Source organism: Oxyura jamaicensis, chromosome 15, assembly GCF_011077185.1.
Source record: "Oxyura jamaicensis isolate SHBP4307 breed ruddy duck chromosome 15, BPBGC_Ojam_1.0, whole genome shotgun sequence".
Lineage (NCBI taxonomy): Eukaryota > Metazoa > Chordata > Aves > Anseriformes > Anatidae > Oxyura > Oxyura jamaicensis.
The window spans coordinates 10,986,296-11,005,501 of NC_048907.1; the positions used below are offsets into that span (position 1 = coordinate 10,986,296).

Genomic DNA, 19,206 nt, shown 5'->3' on the forward strand with positions numbered 1-19,206 from the left:
CTGGGAAGCCTTGCAGCCACTCTGTTGTAGAGATTTATTACCTGGGTGTTACAGCAACAATGTTATTGAAGCAGTTAACAAGCAAAAGCAGTTTCTGGAAAGTATCTCATAGGACTTGAGTTGATTCCCTCTCTTTGGATGTTGTATCCATGTATGTATCCGTAGAAGTTGTCTGGCTTGTATCAACGTTAGATGGGTTGGTACTGTCCAAGCACTCTGAATCACTTCCTGCTATTGTGACTTGAGTATCATCAGGCTTCACTTCTGCAGAGCTTCCATTTGCATATTCAATCCTTTCGAAGAATATCAGTAACTCACAGTGCCTGGTCTGAGGGAAGAGATCCACAGCCATCGCTTTAACAGGACGGAAAGAGGCTCCTTTGACTCGGTTGGAAGGGGCCCGGCAAAGACTTGATGGGAACAGGGAACAGGAACTGTATTAGTTTTTAAGTGTACTGTTCATCACTTAGAGTATACTACTACTCTTCTAAGAAAGGTTTTTCTTCCCCTAGCCTCATTCCATGATATGGTTAGTCAGCACCCCTAATATTTCCATTATTACTCATTATTAGGTAACACAGCTCCAAGCTTGCTTTGTAGCAGCTGTCAGCTGTTTTACGGTGAGAAAAACTCAGTCCTCCACCCCAAAAAGCAATTTTTCTTACCATATTTACTTATTTTTACAAGAATTACTCACTCTACAAAGTTATTCATTGCAGCTCTGGGATTACAGGATACATAGATAAGCTTCTTCAGCTGTTCAGCTCTTCTAATTGCAAGGATTACCTTGGAATCTAGGTGATCAAAAGCAAGAGAGCTGAGAGCAAGTTTTGTGTGCATCACCAGCCTTCCAGAACTATTCCAGGTTGGACTCCAGCATGAACAAAACTAGTAGAATAGTCAGCTGCTTCAAGTTATAGTTGAAGCCTCACACTTTATTTGTTCCAAGTGCTTGTTTTCTTAGGCACACTACCAAACATCAGCTACGAGAAGGGACTTAAAACAGAGACAGTAAACTTACGCAGTCCTGCTCGTGGCGGATCTACAATGGTAATTAGGTTCTGGGGAGCTAATATGTTAATTAAGGAAGGAACAATATCTTCAGCCTTCCCACAGTGAAATTCGATGTTATTCAGTTCTATTAAACAAAGAAGCAAGGTATTAATCAGAGTACTTATCGAGTCAAAGCATCTTTCAATACACTCCAGTTGGATATTAAAGTCTTACATCTTAGAAACTATGGGTTATTTCGTCTAGCCTGATCCACTGTAACTTAAACAACCACTGACTGGTACTTCAAATTATTTAAACAGCAGTAACTTAAGCATGCTCAATTATCTTGAATAAAGCAAAAGCCCACAAAAAAAATAGATACTGATAAAGACTTTCGTTTATGAGGCTAGATGGAGCTTCGTTTCACATTTACATTGAAACGTTCTAGTTTAGAAGGAAAAAAATGTAATGTTGGCTGTTCGTCAACAAGAAAAACAACCGCAGAGATTAGCATACTTGTTTTCAGAAGAAATAGTTAAAATGGACAAGATTACTATCAACAACGTAATTCCAAGCTCCTTGGATAAGGTGAAGAAGAACTAGCTACATAACTACTGTGCTTGGAAAACAAATAATGCTTGGAAATAACTATGCTTGGAAAACAAAGATCTTAGAAATTTAGCTTAACTAACCATTTATCTGGGCATTCGCTTTGGCATCCTGCACAGCTTCTTGGCAGAGTTCAATTCCAATCACTTTCTTCACTTTCTACAGAATGAAGGGGAAAAGATCAGCCTATGGTACAGAGATGTAAATATAACAGTTACTCATTGCATCAGCAATTAACTACTACATGTGAACATTGACTTACAGGTGGTTACTTTACTAGCTTGCAGCTAGAAAAGAGTCGAAGAAGAGACCTGTGCAAATAACGGGCTTTTTGACTGAAATTCTCAGATGAACATCATCTATCCCATTAGACTCTTGTTATGGTAGGTTTTTGTTTTTTTTTAGAGGTCCAAACTTCCTTAATGCTCTTTACTCCACTTCATAAAATATGAGTATAATAATGTCGGTTATTGATATCAAAAGATTTGAGAGAAAGCTCTAACTAGTTAGGTGGACAAATATTTTTGAGTAAATTTTGGCTATCTGACAGAACTACTGCCTCTTTTGACTGAATTTAAAGAATTGAGGGTATTTAACATAAGAGTGAGCTTTCGTAATGATGTGTTAAAACAGCCACAGGCAATTTAATTAGAAATTAATTTTAAAACTTAAGATATCATGCATTTCATTTCAAGTATTTAATTATAAGCACAACAAAAGAGGTACACCTGACTGTTAACTGTAGATTATATCCAGGAAGAAATGTTACTCACCTTGGCTAAAGAAATCCCGATAGTTCCTGTACCACAGCAAATGTCAAGGACCGTGCTCTCTTGGTTCAGTTGTGCCCACTCCCTAATGGCAGTATACAAAACTTCTGCAGCCTGTGTATTTACCTGTGAAATTATATGTCAAGTAGGTGTACTTCTTCATAAACAGTAAATGTTTTTAATGAATCTTATGAAAGCAAATTTTCTTTTTCCTTCTTTCTAAGAAATAACTTCACATGTAAGTTATCATCATATGTAACTGATCTACCAGATCACCATTGCATTGTAAAAGTCTCATTCAGTTCTTTCTGAGAAGGAATGTTTTGGTATCTATATTCCAGTAAAAACAAGACATTTTCTACAGTACCTAAGAAGTAAGTTTGAAAACTAGAGCAGACAATGAACAAAATGATTAAGCAAAATGCTAAGGAACAAAGGGAAGCCTGTATTTTTAGAATACTTCCGGACCTTGAACAGTATGAGTAAAGATTCAAACCCAGGAGAATATAACCATGACAAGACACTCAGCAAGCTTTATTTTAACCTCACCTGTAAACCTGCTTTGATGTAAATGCTGTAATCGTGCCTTCTTGTTAAAGAAGTAGTATAGAGCAAGTTCACCAAACCAGCACCTCTGTTTTGCATTCTCTAATTTCTCTAAGGGCAAGTGAAGCCCACCACATAAAAATAATAAACGCATAATAGTAGCTTAAAATCTAAGGCAAATTATAGAAAACACAGCTTATCTTCCATGTATTTATGATCCCAGGTGGTAACTTATTTCCTTCCTATTTCACTACTTACTTTCTATTTACATAGCAGAGGCTACTTACTTGTTGAAGCTTAAAAGCAATCCAAGGGAAGAATCACATTTTGGAAATACATAAAAGGTTGAATCTCTTAAATATGTAGCATCTCACTACACTGCAACAGCCAATCTTAAAGGCAACAACGCAAATGCAAGAAACTTAGTATCATCCTTACTTGAAAAAATGCATGAGGAGAAATTCTAAATTTTAGGCCAAGAAGTTCTTCATATATGTACTTATCACCAGCCACATGCTCCAACGGCAAGTCTTCGAGATTGGGAGATTTCCTGGTAGAAGGGGAGAAACAAACAAACAAAAGCAATTATGTTTGTTACTTTTTTTTTTTTTTTTAAAAAAAAAAAAAAGCTGTAGTGATCTTAAAAACTGTATTACTACACAGTAGTTTATAATGTTGCAACATTTATCACGTTCTTTTAGAGACCACCTTGGAGTTTTTTCTTATAAATCTCGTTCCACTGACACAAACAGTGTGAGCTACGTTGTCTCTAGATGAAGATAATGTGGACTTTGTGCTCTGTGGAAGATGATGAGGAGATGAAAAATCATGTAAAATAGGAAAAAAAAAAAAAAAAAGAGAGACAAAATTTACTCATTGATAACAATAAGTACCCATCTAATACAGCAAACACTTCCACAGGTTGACAGCCACCAACTAGTAGCAGGTCCACCCATTTAAACTCTAGCTGTCTTTACCCAGCAACCTCTTACAGGAAAATTGGAAGTTTCAGGATTCCTTTGTGGAAAAGGTAAATAACTGTTCAGCAAAGTAATAATGCTGCTGCTACTCTTAGGAATTAGCAAACAACAAAAATCCCACCACCACCAAAATTTCCCAAAGCAAAACCAAGTTCCTTACCTTTGGCCTTCCTCCACAAAGTACAGAGAAGTAATGCCACTGTCCCTTCCCAGCCCTTCTGTGAAGTATTTTGCCAGAGAGACTTTTAGGTCACCTAGGTCTTCTTTACTTAATTTCTAAAGGTTTCATTTGAAAAGAGAGAAAATAATAATCTTAGTGACTTAGAAGATATGATTTAGTGTATGCCTGCTATATATTTCTATATGCTTAAAGAAGGCATACGCTAATTGCTCATTTGCATATATCAGATTATTCTAAATAAAAAGCAGTAATGCAGAGTAAACCACACTAAGTCATTATTCTATTTCTCTTTCATATTCACTATTTATAAAATCAGATTTATGTCATTTAAAACTGTGCATCTGTGCTGCACCTTATATATTATCTTAAATACCTGAGGATTAAAATAAACAATTGCCATAATGTGGCCACTCCTGCTGGTACGGACTGTGAGCTGTTTCCAGTGACCTTCATAGGTTTCTGGGCTGTAAACTGAGTAAGGAGTTGACCTGCAATTTTCAGAAGCTCAGTTACTTAACAAAGAACTATTTTTTGCATGACATTCAAGTTGATTGAAACAAAAGCAGCTCACCATGCAAAGTGATGAAAAACATTAAGTACAAACAGACTACATTGATTTGTCAAGAGAAGAATGACTTTCAAATCTTAATTTAGAAAAAAAAGAGATTAATAGATCTCCAATTGCAAAATAATCTCTCCCTAGCTTTCACAATCCTCTTACCTCAACCATTTTAACCCATCCAAAATTACAGATAGGATGTAGGCAGCTTCACACCACATTCAGGGAACAACACAACTTTTTATAAATGCCTTCATCAGCTTCTGTGTTCCACACTAAGTTGAAACTTTCCATATTCATGATTATTCTAAGTTTCAATTTTTCAGAATTTAACTGCTTTTTAAAGCAACTGCTCCTTTTCTAAGAAGTGTGATTGCTCACAAATTTACCACTTTTGTTTTATTGACTCTTAGGCTGAATTCTTCTCTAATTCAGCAAAGCACGCATTCGATTTTTGTTGTTCAAATTCCTCCTTTAACAAGACCTTTTCAGAATAAAATTTTCTTCACAGTTATTGGAAAAAGCTTTTAAATAACAGGAACTTTCACTTGTAGACTTACGTATCTCATCGCTAGCAATAGAGCTGTGCTATGCTGGTATCTCCCCTCCATGTCAAAACAGTTGAGCAAGAGCAAGGGACATACCCCCAGTGATCAAGGCACAAGATGTAAATGTCAAAGAACTGCTAAACAATGAGACTGGTATATCCTCAGGTCATAAAGCTCAGAAAAACACTAAACTTTTTGTATTTAATTTTATGAATATTTTTGAGTATTTAAGACATCAAAACATTTACTGAAAATTCAGTTTCCTTACACTCACCTTATGTAGTCTTGAAATGCTTTTACTACTTTTTTGGCAGTAGCAGGAATGTGAATAGTATCAAATGGCTCCACTACAGCGCACGTACCACCCTTATACTTGCCAAGACGACAACCCACAGTTTTGTCTTCTTGATTTACACCAATCCCAATCAAGAACTCACATTTGTTACGATATTCAGTCTAGATTTAAAATAAAGTTATATAAGGTATTTATACAGCACTTATTTGTACATGCCAAGTTTGTCCTAAAACAACCTTCACGTGGTTAAACATATTTGCAAAAGGCCACAAGACATTTCAGTTCATATGGAAGATATTCCTGAACTTTGATGTATGAGAACTAACCACAATAATGAAAAAGTATTAAGGAAATCGTGTTATTCTAAGAGCAAAATACTGCATTCTTTGAAATATGCCTGTATTAGCTTACAACACAAACCTCTGGGAACAGCGTGCTCATTTTAAAGGTAGAATATCCAGTTAAGTGTTTCTCTGCTTCCTGTAAGTATTTCCACACACTATTTACACGAAAGGCAATGATGTCTAAAATTCATCATTCATTACACAACGAAGACAAATACTCAGTTCATCTGCAGTCTCTTAAGACCAAATAATCGATTTAGCCCTGAGCTCATCAACCCTATTCCATCTTCAACCTAGGATTACATTACCTGTAACGGTGATGCTTTCACTCCCTCTACCGGGCAACACATTTTATTATACTTCTGCTTCTGCAGGAACAGCCAAGGTAATAATGCTCTGTTGTTGTTTCCTATTTCCCTGCCCAAATCAGAAACAAACATTTAAAAGTACGCATTTGGAAAAAGTAAACTGTTGCACATTTTTTTTCCTTTTTAAGCTAGGGCATAAGAAAGTATCAGATTGCCAGAGGAAGAATATTTCTTCTGAAATAAATGCTTTGTTTAACATGGAAAAACCCTTCAATTTTGCAAGAACCATAACCTGGCAAAAAAAAGTTAATGTAGTTAACAAAGGTTAGTACTAGGTTTGGCAAGGTACTGATGTACCAACAGAATTCCTATTTTATCTACGTGATTAGGGCAAATGATGGAAAAGATACTTTGATCTGCAAAGACCAGACTTAAAAAATGAGAGGATTATTTAGGAGAACACCCTAATGGTATTTTGCCACCTCTTACAACATTTGACAGGTGCACATTTTTTTTGAACTTTACGGTCACAAACATCTTTCTGTGTAGGCCCATGGCGCTACGGACTCCCAAATCAATGTCCTTTCATTTAGTGATCTTTCAAAGCTGACCAAGAACAGCAACGGCACGTTTTGCCAGCTGGAGCACTTTTTCAGCCCTAGCACCACAGATGATTTGTTATTTACTTTGTTTGGGATTTGTTTTTTGACATCCCTCTAACAGGCTTTATTTTAGATAGCAATCTGCTCAAACAGTTCTATCCCCCCGTAACCATGTCGCATTAGACCCAGGGCAGCTTCACAACCAGGCATTAATTACTTTGCCAGCTTCTGCAGCACTTGCTCGCATTCTTGCTTCTTTCTGGCCAGCTGCTCCGCATAGGGCACGCTCCACAGCGGAGTCACCACATCGGCTATCTGCTTACTGAGAGGCTCCTCAGGGCCGGCTGCCGGTGGGGCCAGCCGCTTCGCCTCCCCTGCCTCGCTCCCCTCGGCCTTCTTCCTCTTCTTCGCCATGGGGTCGGCCTTGGGCTTGGCCATCCTGACGCTGAGCGCCCGGCCCTTCCACAGCACCCCGTGCAGCGCCCGCGCGGCCTTGTCCCGCTCCTCCTCGCTCTTGAACGTCACGAAGGCGAACGTCTGCCGCCCGAAGAGTTTGATCTTGTGGGGGCTAAGCCCGTACTTGGCGAGGAACTTTTTCACGTCGTTGAAGCCGATGTATTTCGGCAGGTTCTGTATTTCCACCTTATAGATCTCGGAGGTGAACAGCTCTCCCTTGGTGTACCCGTACACGTCGGGGCCGGGCGCGGAGTCCCCCCCGGTGCCGCCTCCTCCCCCTTCACCACCACCACCGCCGCCGCCGCCATCTCCTCCTCCTCCTCCTCCTTCTTCAGGCCCGGCCGCGCCGTTACCGGCCGGCACAGCCACCTCCATCCCACCGCCTGCTGAAGCCCGACCGCGCCGCGGCGCTCAGTGCTTCCTCCAGGAGAAGCCCGTTAACTTTTATTTTTTTTTTTTTTTACTCCTGATCCCCTCTCGTTAAGCCCCGCGTCGCTCATAAAAAAGGAAATAAACCGAAGCGCAGCGGACCGCGGCGCTCCCTCAGGCAGGCGGCCGCCATCTTACACCGGGCGCGGGGCGGGCGCCGCCATGGCGCGGGGGCTGCAGGGAACGCGGCGGGGCGGGGCGGGGGCCGTCTCCCATCGGGCCTTGCGGCGGCGCGGGCCGCGGGCATGAGGTAAAGGCGGGAGGGGCGGGGGCGCGCGGCAGGAAGCGCGGCGGCGGCGAGCGGAGCGCAGCGAGCCCGGGCCCATGGCGGACACCAAGGTGCGGGAGCGCGGCCCTGCGGCGGCTAACGGGCGGGCTGAGGGGGAGCGGTGGGCGCTGAGGGGGGAAAGGGGGGCTGAGGGGGGCGGGAAGGAGGCCGCGGGGTGGGGGAGGGGAGTAACGGAAACAGGTGGGGGCGAGGCCTGAGGGAGGCCGCGGCCTGCAGCCCCCCCCCCCCAGCGCTCCCTCACCCTCGGAGGCCGCGGCCTCCCTCTGGGGCCGTCTGGGTGCTGAGGGGAGAGGCGCCCCGCTGCCCCCACCCCCTTTAATCCTCTCTCGGTAAAGGGGGAACAGCCCTGATGCCGCGCGCCTGTCGCGGCGGGCCCGGGCCTGCCGTTGTAACGGGCGCCGCTCGCACGTGGCTGCCGCCGGGGCCTGGCCTGGCGCCGAGCGGCCGCCGCTCCTCGGCCCGGCCCTGTCGGCGGGAGCTGGGGCTGGCCGCTGCCCCTCGGGGCCTGCCCGAGCCCGCGGCTCCCGTCCCGCCTGGTGTGCCTGGGATCTGCCTCTCAGAAGTCACTTGCAGCGCTTCTTGTTCTCTCGCTGTTTTTTTTTTTTTTTTTTTTTTTTAATTATTATTATTTCTTTTTGTTACTCAAACAGCAACACTAAACCAGCCAGATCGGGTCCCTTCACCTGAGCTAACCGCGTGCGGCCTCGTTACGCTTGCGGATGAATTCCCCTCGCAGGCTGCACCGGGGGCGGCTGCCGGTTGGGGCTGCCGGTTGTTGGCGAGGCACGCAGAGGGATTCCGAAGCTCAGTGAACGTTAGGGCCGCTTCCCCAACAACCACATGGGACGTCTTGTCTTGGCCATTGACCTGTTACGCTTTCCCCAAAGAGTGCAGTTGTAACGGAAAAAAATACTTAATGATTGTCATAACAGCTTCAAAAACACCTCAGGTTGTGGGGAATTCTAATACACAAGATGAGAACAATGAACTTAGGATGCCTTTCTGGATGTAAAATGTCTCAAGTTGCAGTACTCATTTTTTTTGCTGTTTTTTCTTTTTTCCCTCAGTAGTGATAGTCATTAGCAACAAAAAAGTAGCATAAAAAAGCATAAAACAAAGTAGCATAGCAAAGTAGCATAACAAAGCATAAAACACATTCAGCAGAAAGATGATTGGTGAAACTTTTCCGTAACCAAAAGCTAGTGGGTAGAACTGAAACATCTAGCTGTGCAAGGCCATTATTTTTCTTATTTTAATTGTATGATGACTTTAAAGCAATTAACTTTCAACTATAACTTCGGTTTATTGTTACAATATATTTCAGTTTCTAATTTTTAATCACTGAGTAGTCTTGAATTAAAGTATATAACAAATATTTCTTTTTTTTTTCCCATCTCCCCGCTCCAGGAAACACATGAGGAGCATGATACTTCTACTGAAAATGCAGATGATTCTAACCATGATCCTCAGTTTGAGCCCATAGTTTCCCTTCCTGAGCAAGAAATAAAAACTCTGGAAGAGGATGAGGAAGAGCTCTTTAAGATGTAAGTAGAATATTTCTGCATATTATCTAGCTGGTTATTAGACTTTAACTTGAATGTGTTATGAAAAAGCTGGTTAACTAGTTAGGAATAGTTAGGCTGGTATTTACTGTGGTGGCAGAGATTGAGTGGGGGAATGATTGACAATAATGCCCCAGGAAACTGATTAAGGCCTAAAACAGTACAGGGAGCTGAAGTTGTGAATCTGACTTTAATATTTTTTTGTTTAGCTTAAAAGAAAGCATTAACTTGGATAATAATTTGAGGTTTGAAGGTGCGTAATCACAGCATAAAACAAATAACAGAAAAGAGGATCGCTTCTTGAATTCTGGTTGTTCTGGTAGCTAAAACTAGGAGTTACTTAGTGCCATTTGGGCTTAGAAGGAATAACTTCCTTTGGACCACAGTAGTTCATCTGCATCAGAGCCTGTGTTAGAAGTCTAACATCCAATACCTTCTCTTTAAAAATCTTTTTAATTAAGCCCCATCCCTTGCTCTTGTATAGAGAAGTAGAACACTGAGCTTCTTCCTGAATGTTTCTTTAGTGATCGCTAACTTCTGTTTGCAGCAAAGGTTGCATTTCTGAAGCTTGTAAATAGTGTCTCCATACTGATGCTTCCTTGCTACATCCAGAAGACCAATGTAGAATTTGTGCTTTTATCTGAGATGTACCTATTTGGAATTAGTGTTGCTTGGGCATGAGGATAGATATATCTTATCCTGTAGTGTGAGCAGGTGCTTTTTTCATGTTGGCAGTGCTCTTCAGACTGTCTCTCTAAGGTCAGTGTTGACTAATCTCCCAAACTATTGCTGTTTCTTCTTTGGTACACTGCCATCTTGGAAAATCAAAGAATGAAGTTCTGAAGCAGGTATGTTGCACTGCAGTGCAGCACTAAGTTTCTTTCATTCTGACTTGAATAATAGCAATAGCTAGGCATTTGGAGATGAAGGGAAATGAGTGGCTCTAGAGGGTGAGGCACTTTGTTAATCGTAGATCAAACACTGGGCTTGGAATTATACAAGAAAAAGTAGTCTTAGTCTCAACGTAGCTGTTTGATTGCTACAGCCAACCAGCAGTATTCTTAACTCAAGCAATTATATTTTCTAATACTTACCTAGAAATGCTAGCTATAGCAAAGCCTGTCAATTATTCATTAATTTAAAAGGTTATGTACACCAGATATGTTTATCATCCTTCCCAAAAGTGTGTCCAGAACATAATGAACTCTAGTGTATGTTATGTATTTCCTAATGGCTTGTTATTAATCTTGAATACATAATATCAGTTTCTAATGCTATGTGCTGAATAAAAGCTTGGGTAAAAAAAGTGACTTACAAAAACAACAAAAAATCCACTGTATTGTATAATTGAGCATGTTGCTTCAGTAAGTGTTTCTACATAGAGGCTAACTTCTAAAATTCTCTCTTCTTTAAGGCGAGCAAAACTTTTCCGATTTGCATCTGAGAATGACCTACCAGAATGGAAAGAACGAGGAACTGGTGATGTGAAACTCCTGAAACACAAGGAGAAGGGAACAATTCGCCTTCTCATGAGGAGGGATAAAACCCTAAAAATCTGTGCAAACCATTACAGTATGTTATATGTTGTTTGCTTTCTTTTTTTAAAAAAAAAAAAGCCTGATGAAGCTTCATACATTGCAGGTTAAGAGCCCAGTAGCTTTTTAGTAGCAGCTAGAGAATTGCTGCATCTTAAAGCAGATGTCCAAATTATATTACTGTAAATATAGTCATGTCTTGCTCTGTGTACAAGACTACAAGTATCAAAACCATAAGTGCTTATTTTTATTAGCGTAAGGAAGCTGTAAGTTGGGTTTGAGAACAGCCTGCAATGCTGACTCTAAAAGCGTTACTCTTTTTCTTTAGACTAATGGTGTTCTAAAGACACTTAAGTTTATCTTGAGTAGACAGACTTTCTGTTTGCTTACTTTCTCACTTACCAAAACAAGCCAGAACATACCATTCCTTATAATGAACAGTATTGAGGCCTCTGCTTTCTGCATTCATCTAAAAAGAAAATATTGGGAGCAATCATAATAATTTAGCACCCCAACTTAAATGGCAGAAACAATACTTAACCATTAGAAGGCAGATACTGAGGTGCTAAACTGGCCTGGCTGCATTTCTCTGTTAGTGAAGCAGACTGAAAGGGGTATGTTCAGCTAATTTATTTGAAAAGAATATATATTGAGAGCTGATGGAGCAGGAGGGGTTTGTTCCTTTGATTCTCTTTGAATAAAAATAAATATGAAATGAAAACAAATTTGAAAGTCAATTTAGCAACAAGTAAACCAATTAGGTAATGCTTCATGTTACTTGATTGCTTTGGTAGTTTGCAGGTTTATATAAAGGTATCTGTGGAGTTAACTTAAATTTAGGTAAGTTTGAAGTACTTGCTTAATGTAATTTAATACAAATCTGTAGTCAGAAACAATGATTATTTTCTTTGGGGAAATCTTTCCAGAAGGTCAGACTTAGAGAACTCAGGTGTTCCTGTTTAGTAAAAACAGTGAATAGAAAAGCAGCAGTCACCAACCAATAGGAATAAACCTTTTGTTTAGGAAAATAACTGTTGCATGTGTATAAAACTGTTCATAATTGACAAATTATAGTGTCCATGTAATCACTTTTTTCCTGGAAAATCTACTTGCAGTATAGATTTCTTTATTGAATTTATGGTGATTCGCACACAGACAAAAGGACTGTATTAATTTGACTGTTTTCATTCATGCAAACATTAAGTGAAACAAAATGTAATCCCATCTCTAAATTAAAATATGCAAGGGAATGAGTTGACCATCTTCAGATTTTCAGACATGGGTAGTACGTTATTTCCACTGTGCAGAAGAATGCTGTTTTTCTATCTGTGTGCCTTTTCTTCATAAACTACTTGACTGTTTCTCAAAGCTGTGCTTAGTGTCTGCATCTCTTACAGTACAGCAGTCATCTGTTTTAAAATAGAATTGAATCAAACTCCATTTCTTAACTAAACAGTGGTGAATCCACCATTCTTTTATGCAGTAATGGTGTTGAATCATTTTGTTTGAGGATGTAAAAATTATATTGGGCACTGTTTTCTATGTATCAAGAAGTATTTTTCTGTAAAGTGCTTTACATAAGCATCATGGTCAGCTGTCCATATGGAGGCTGGTGTGGAAAACATTTACTGTTGTGCTCTGTACCACTTCAATGCTTGCTTTTCAGTCACACCCTTAATGGAGCTGAAGCCTAACGCTGGCAGTGACAGGGCATGGGTCTGGAACACACACGCTGACTTTGCAGATGAAAGCCCCAAGCCTGAACTTCTGGCAATCCGTTTTCTAAATGCGGAAAGTAAGTAGACTGGTGCTGAACTTGTGCTGATTGTATGCTGTATATTAAACTACAGATCCAAACACTACTGTAAACCTCCGTTGTACATAAAGCATAGCTTAGCGCTGCACAGCAGCATTAGCTAATTACTGCTTTAACTGAAAGAAGTCAGTTAATCATTTCACCATACATGCTGACATACAGTATAATAATTAGATCCTGAGTAGTATTTACAGAGCTTTATGCTCTAGGAAACTTCATCTTATGCCATTTCATGCAAGTGTAATGCTAATTAGAGTAAAACTAAAAGCAGTAATACTGTGGGGGTAGAGTTTAGTATATGCAGCTCGTTTTCTTTTGTCTCAGTTGCTCAGTTCTAGTTAAGACCCCATTCTTGTGTTAGGAGCAAGGAAAGGAAATACTGACCTGAGATGTGGTCCATCTATCTTAGTGGAAGATGCTTTTATGAAATAAAGAATGTAGCATCTTAGTTTCGATTGAATTGAATGTTTGGTTAGTGAAATCAAATCTGACTCTCATACAAGTTGGTGTTTTTTTCTGGAGTGACTATGTTGGCTACCAGAATAGAGTAGGTCCCTAATTACATGTGGATCAGCTAGTAGGGCTGAGTGCCACTGCAGCTTTTCCAGCTTTGTGGGATGATTCAAGGAATTTAATTCTCTTTTTCTGTTTTTTCCAAGGGGGGAGAAGGAAAAATGTTGCTTTACTACCTACCACACAAGTAGTTAGTGTATTAGCCACCTTTTATTTTTGTATGCTAGATGGGTAATAAAGTAGCTCTGTATTTTGAAATGCACCCTTTCTAGTCCAGCATATCTTATGTAGTAGTGCAATCAGCTTGGCCTCTTTATTGGTGTCAAACTTCTATGTATAGGCTCGACCTTTTTAATGTTGATAGTGTACCAAGGCTATATGGAAATGCTGTGAGAGAAATACTACCTTGTTTGCATACCCATGGGATGGATTTACCTGCATCAGGGAAGAATTTAGTAGATCTCATTGCTTGCAGTCTTTTCCTCAAGTATATTGTTTAGTCATATAAATATCTGTGGTCCACATGCTTGCTTGCTTGCTTCTTAACCAAATATGAAAAGGTCTGGGTAATTATTTCTCTATCTTTGCAAAGTCTTTCACTCCTTCCCTCTTTTCACTAGAGGTTGTATGGGTTATTAAGGGTATTGTCTTCTGTATTACTAGAGTTGCCCTCTGTGTGTGTTTACCCTTTTCAGTACTGACTAAGCAGATAATGGGTGAACAGGCATAAATGTATCCATCTATCTCTTCTTTTAGAGCTGCTTAAAAAGAGGTAATATTTTCCTCAGCTAGTTTCATGGTGGCTTCTGAATTTACTGTGGGGCAACAGTGACCTCATGTGGTCAGTAGTACCAAGCTGGCATACCCTGTTACCATTTGTATAGTTCTGATGTTAGGAAGTACCTTGACTGATCAGCTTTTGTCTCTCTGTTTGTGTATAAACATTTATTGTAGCTTCATTAAGCAACTTAAACATAGGAGGAATCTGTGCTTCCCTAGCTACTGTAATCAGGAGCAGTTTAAGTCAAGGTCTTTGGGTACTGGATTTGAATATTCTACTATTAGGCTTTATCCTCAGTACTTAATGCTGAGGCCGTAAGTTATGGTACAGATCTGAAGTTCTTTTGGGGTGCAACATAGTGGAGATGGAGGGTAGTTCAAGGCAAATCCTCAGTCTTCTGCACAGTCATATTAGCAGTCTGTCATTCTTATTTTTATAGGGCAGGGATAGCTGGACTACAAGACAGCTCTTTCTGGAGTCTTTTTTTAAATATTTTCAAGGTGCAAAATAGGAGGCTCTATTAGACTTGCTAAAGACAAACTGCTTCTGCATAGATGGGATTGGAGAACTTTGTGCAGCACTCTGATTTTATATTAGGTCACTTTATAAGTACCTGCAGGTTTTGTTTACACAACTTCTGATTTTGAGTAAAGATACTTGCAAAATATTCAATGTTACATGGAGATAAAGCTAATAAAATATTGTCTTTACTGAAACAGATGCACAGAAATTCAAGGCAAAGTTTGAAGAATGCAGGAATGAAGTAGACAAGAGAGCAAAGAAAGGTAAGGTTAAATCTTAAGTATTGTACCATGCCGCTCTTTTTGTTTGAGTGCTTATAGCCCCCTGGAGTATCATCGTGATTGAGCAGACTCACTCTGTACCGAACTGCAGGCTTCAGTTCAGGTGCTTTTTCTGTCTGCAAGAGTAGTAGTCCACAAGCCTGACAAATGCCTTCCTTTTTTTGTAGAAGGCTGTTACAATTGCTTTTGGGACATGCCTTTTTTGGAACTGCCACTAAAGAAGCATTTCTAGTTTATAGTACACAAATGAACTGTGAGCACTGCAACCACAGTGGTGTTTCCTTCCAGTTTACTTGTGAAATTTTGGGAGGGAATCATGAAAGCAGGATACGCTGTTCTTATAGTTAATGTAAATGAAGCTGTAGCATTTCTTCACAGGTCTTCTTTATTGAACAGCTTAATTTAATTGCATTTTGTAGCTGTCTCTGACAAGACAGCTTACCTTGTAAAATAAACATTTCCATCTTTGTGACGTACAGATTACAAGCAGTCTGCAGTCAACACTCCTGATATTTACATGAGAATTTTTCAGTCTTAAGAACTTCCTGTCCCTCTCTGTTTCAAACTGAGGAAACTTGGGTTTCGTAAGGATGTTTTTAATTTAAGATCAGCAAAAGCTAGGGACTTAAGACATCTACTTGACTGGATGTTGTATGGAGTCTGTTACTAGTAGCATCAAAGCTGACCAAATGTTACATGTTTCCCTGTCACTACTACACACTCATTTTGTGATTGAAATTCTAGCATCAGAGGTATCTAGCAAAGGGGAAGAAACAGAATAAATCATTCCAGTAATCAGTGAAGAACTTCTTTGCTGTTGTTCTTGTTCTAAATACCAGCCATCTCTCTTCCCTACCCCCCTTATCCTCTGCTTTTACTTCCTCTGTTACAGGAAAATTGACTGCCTGTATGTAACTTTTTTGTCATTGATCTCTTAGCAGGCACAGACAAAAATGATAGCGCTGATAAAGTTGCTGAAAAACTAGAAGAGCTTTCTGTAAAGGAAGAGAGCAAAGAATCTGAGAAGAAAGAGACCAAGGAAAAAAATGAAGAAAAGCAATAAATCATTTTGGGCCTTGCAGTTTTTCCTTTATAATTTTTCTTCTTTTTTTTTTTAATTTTTATTTTTACAAGGGACTTTATAAGGAACTGAATTCAATGTTCAGGTTGTTTTTTCTAAGCTTTTGCCCTTTTGAAGATGTCTTCAGAAAATCCATTCCCCAGTCATGAAAATGTACTGTGCTAACTTTCTTTTCCATAGTGGAAACACTTATTTATGGTCATCCAAAAGAGTGAATAAAACAAACTTGAAACAGCATCAGAGGACAGAACTGAGTTTTCTATATCCTTTAAAGGCTTATGAATACATTTGTTTCATTGGGTGTTATGATTCATATCATCATACCTGTGGATTAACTAGGTTCACAGACTTTACCAACAGGGAAGATTAAGACTGCATGTGTTCTTTTTATGGCTTTTGAAACTGTAATGTAACAGACCTTTGATGCCCTTTCCTGCTGTGTGTTCCTGAGCAGGGATTGTGCCTGTGATTCTTGAAATACAGCAGACTTGTGGCATCAGCTGACAGAGCATTCCTGACACACTATTACTGATGCTTCATTAGACAGGGAAAACAAAGGTGGGGGAAGAAATGTATCATGTGAGACCTGAGTAGCGTTTTCCTTCTACGAAACAAAATCTTACCCCTGCTGCTTATGAAAGTTAAAAACACTTGAGTCTAGCACAAAGTTGTAGCGTTCACCCCAGATCTTCCATGATGTGCTTCTGGCTGACTAAAGGCAGTACTGGTCTCTTACACTAAGGCATATACGAAGGAGTTTGAGTACCTTGCCCTGTGTCAGCACATAACAGTTAAACTCTAAAATGTGTAAGCTTTTTCAGGGCCTTGGAGCTTATGCTGTGTGTTTTTTTTTTTAAATGCTGTTAGTGGTTATTAACTTGTAAGATGCGTGGTGGGAGGCTGTCCCTCTTGAAGGGAGGGGTTCTGACATTCACTTAAGTCAATTAATTGTGTTGTACACACTTAAGGGGCAATCTTCTTGCCAATAATGGGCAAATTGATCAAATCTCTCCCCTGCGAGCATTTATTGTTTGTCTGGTTTCAAGTTACTGCTAGAGAGTAGAAGAAATTATAGCAAGTGATAAAATCAGCACAATTTAAGTCTCATAGATTGAGATTTGTTGTTAACCACTAATACAAGGATAGTATTAGATAGCAATGGAATTCTCTATTACCATTCCCACAATCATGAAAACTGGACAAAACTTGCTAAGCTTCTCATATTACTATCAGATAGCAAGACCTTTTTATCTTCATAAAAAGGCTCTCTAAGTAGATCAGACTTTACAATCTACCTGAGGAAAATATATTTTTAAAAAATCTTGTATTTCTACTTAGCACTGCCTTTTGATGCTACCATGAACTAGTCTTAAGTATGGAACTGTAATTAAGGTACTCACTTCATTCAAAAAGTAATTCCTTCAGTGTTTGTGCATGTTCCACTTCAAGTACGGCAGATATCAAAAGTCTGTTAATTAACAAAGATGGTTGAAAGGCAAAATAAAATGTTCTTTAGTGTTTCTGGTTTGGAAGTAAGACAAAGTTCTTCTGAAGTACTTAACATTTGAATGTAAAAGCCAAATCTTTATCCATGAGTCACTGTAAATTCTCTGATCTGATAATGTCAAACAGTGTGTCTAAATTGATAGAAATGACATTTTAAAACTTCAAAATAAATTTAAATTTTCATTTGAAGGATTTGCTTTTTATTTAAAGTTAACTCTTACTGGGAGTGTATTTTTAGCCTACAGGGGCAAAGTGTGGTGGAAGTAACAAAACGTATGGGTTTGATTTCACTATCAAATCTTGTGCAGAAGGCAGGAGGAAACAACTTGTTTAATGTTAGTATTGACAATGCCTGTTTATTACCTTCTTTCTCCTTCCCTCCCCTTTTTTCACTTATTCATGCATACTTAATTGATTTCAAGACATTTCCCTTCCTGTTTAGGTTAACTGATCCATGTTTACAGTTCATGGATTACAGTCATCCTTAATGCAAGTCTGCAATCTCCAAGAGCTAAGTTATGAGGACCACTAAGTAAAATACTTCCTCTGGATAGTGTTTGGCTGAAGAACACGTCAGTCTTCTAAACTGAAGACTGGCTAGGCAGTGTTCTGATCTTTTAGAAGCCATAGGTGTGCTGTGCTACAATTAAAATTAGTAAGTATTCTGAAAGTTAATCTTGGTGAAGTAAGGTTTTAAAGTCATTCTAATAATGGACTTTCATGTGTACATACCACAAGCTTCCAAGAGATGCCCTCAAAATGTGTTTATAGCTTTCTGTATACTGAGTTTTGTAGAGTTCTAGTTGATATATCTTGTGTCCTGTTCACCACCTCCCTTGCAGTACTCACCAGATACTAAGCATTCATGCTTTCCCATCTTCACCATGGTATTCTTGAGACAACAGAATCTAGCCTGGCTTCTTGGACAATAGGGAATCTTAAAATAATAAACTTGGCTCAAAAGTGGAAGTAGTGCTTTGACAAAAAGGTAGGCTTGTAATGTAGAAATTCTTCCATGAAATTGTATCCAACTACAACTGCCATATGCTAGTTCTTAAAATTGCAGTAACCAGTATGATTTAAATACCTGAACCTGTTTGAAGGTATTGTCATACAAAGAATGGATCCTGCAAAACTTTACATTGTTCAGACAGTACAGAAATCCAGTGAATCTTTAATTCCTGCACCTTATCGAGGTGTATTGGGAGTTTTTTCATCAACCTGGGATCAAGGCTATTTGAAGGCGATTTTACAAGGCTGTGGTAGACAAGGCTGTGGTAGCGTACACTCATGTTCTCTAATTTCCCTTTTGCACCCTGCAAGGCAAGGTAACTCCTAGCATGCTTAAATGTGGACAAAAATCATGGGGAGTTTTGTTAAGGTAGTCAGAGAATTTTTAAGCACTTCAATAACTGAGATTACTGGGAATATGACAGAAAGTGCAAGTGAAACTTTTTAGGAGGCTTTAACGTGTTCTTAATAAAACTGGAAACTATAATGGGATTAGTGAAGTATTGTCAGGTGCTAAATTCTGTAGCTTGTACCAATTCTTGTTTCAAGTGCAAAAAGATGTAATCTAGCCAGGCTTAATAAAAGATGAAATGTAGCCAGGCTTAATAACCCAGCCTTTGTTGGTACTAATGGTCTTATGTGTAGAAAAATGGATGGGTGAGTGTGTCTGAGGACACCTGAATGAAGAA

General features: G+C 39.5%; 2 protein-coding genes and 1 non-coding gene across 4 annotated transcripts; 2 read left to right on the forward strand and 1 right to left on the reverse strand.

The window, feature by feature from the left end:
- Positions 1–17: 17 nt before the first annotated feature.
- Positions 18–7,774, reverse strand: TRMT2A (tRNA methyltransferase 2 homolog A). 2 transcript variants are annotated; one of them, XM_035340937.1, is made up of 11 exons: positions 6,953–7,774; positions 6,134–6,242; positions 5,461–5,642; positions 4,453–4,567; positions 4,059–4,174; positions 3,357–3,468; positions 2,376–2,498; positions 1,686–1,761; positions 1,022–1,138; positions 698–794; positions 18–410 (listed from the first exon to the last, which is right to left on the reverse strand). In XM_035340937.1, exons 1-11 carry the CDS (start codon positions 7,564–7,566, stop codon positions 107–109), a joined length of 1,965 nt encoding a protein of 654 aa, XP_035196828.1. In that variant the 5' UTR covers positions 7,567–7,774; the 3' UTR covers positions 18–106. The 2 variants fall into 2 exon arrangements, with proteins under 2 accessions (XP_035196828.1, XP_035196826.1); XM_035340935.1 differs by having other exon boundaries at positions 18–434.
- Positions 7,775–7,805: 31 nt separating this feature from the next.
- Positions 7,806–17,692, forward strand: RANBP1 (RAN binding protein 1). The gene is made up of 6 exons (XM_035340941.1): positions 7,806–7,959; positions 9,317–9,453; positions 10,886–11,043; positions 12,673–12,801; positions 14,836–14,901; positions 15,858–17,692. The coding sequence occupies exons 1-6, from the start codon at positions 7,945–7,947 to the stop codon at positions 15,980–15,982; spliced, it is 630 nt and encodes a 209-aa protein (XP_035196832.1). The 5' UTR covers positions 7,806–7,944; the 3' UTR covers positions 15,983–17,692.
- On the forward strand, positions 14,984–15,118 carry LOC118175168. Its single transcript, XR_004754910.1, has one exon. It is a non-coding gene; the product is annotated as a small nucleolar RNA SNORA77 (small nucleolar RNA).
- Positions 17,693–19,206: the final 1,514 nt, after the last annotated feature.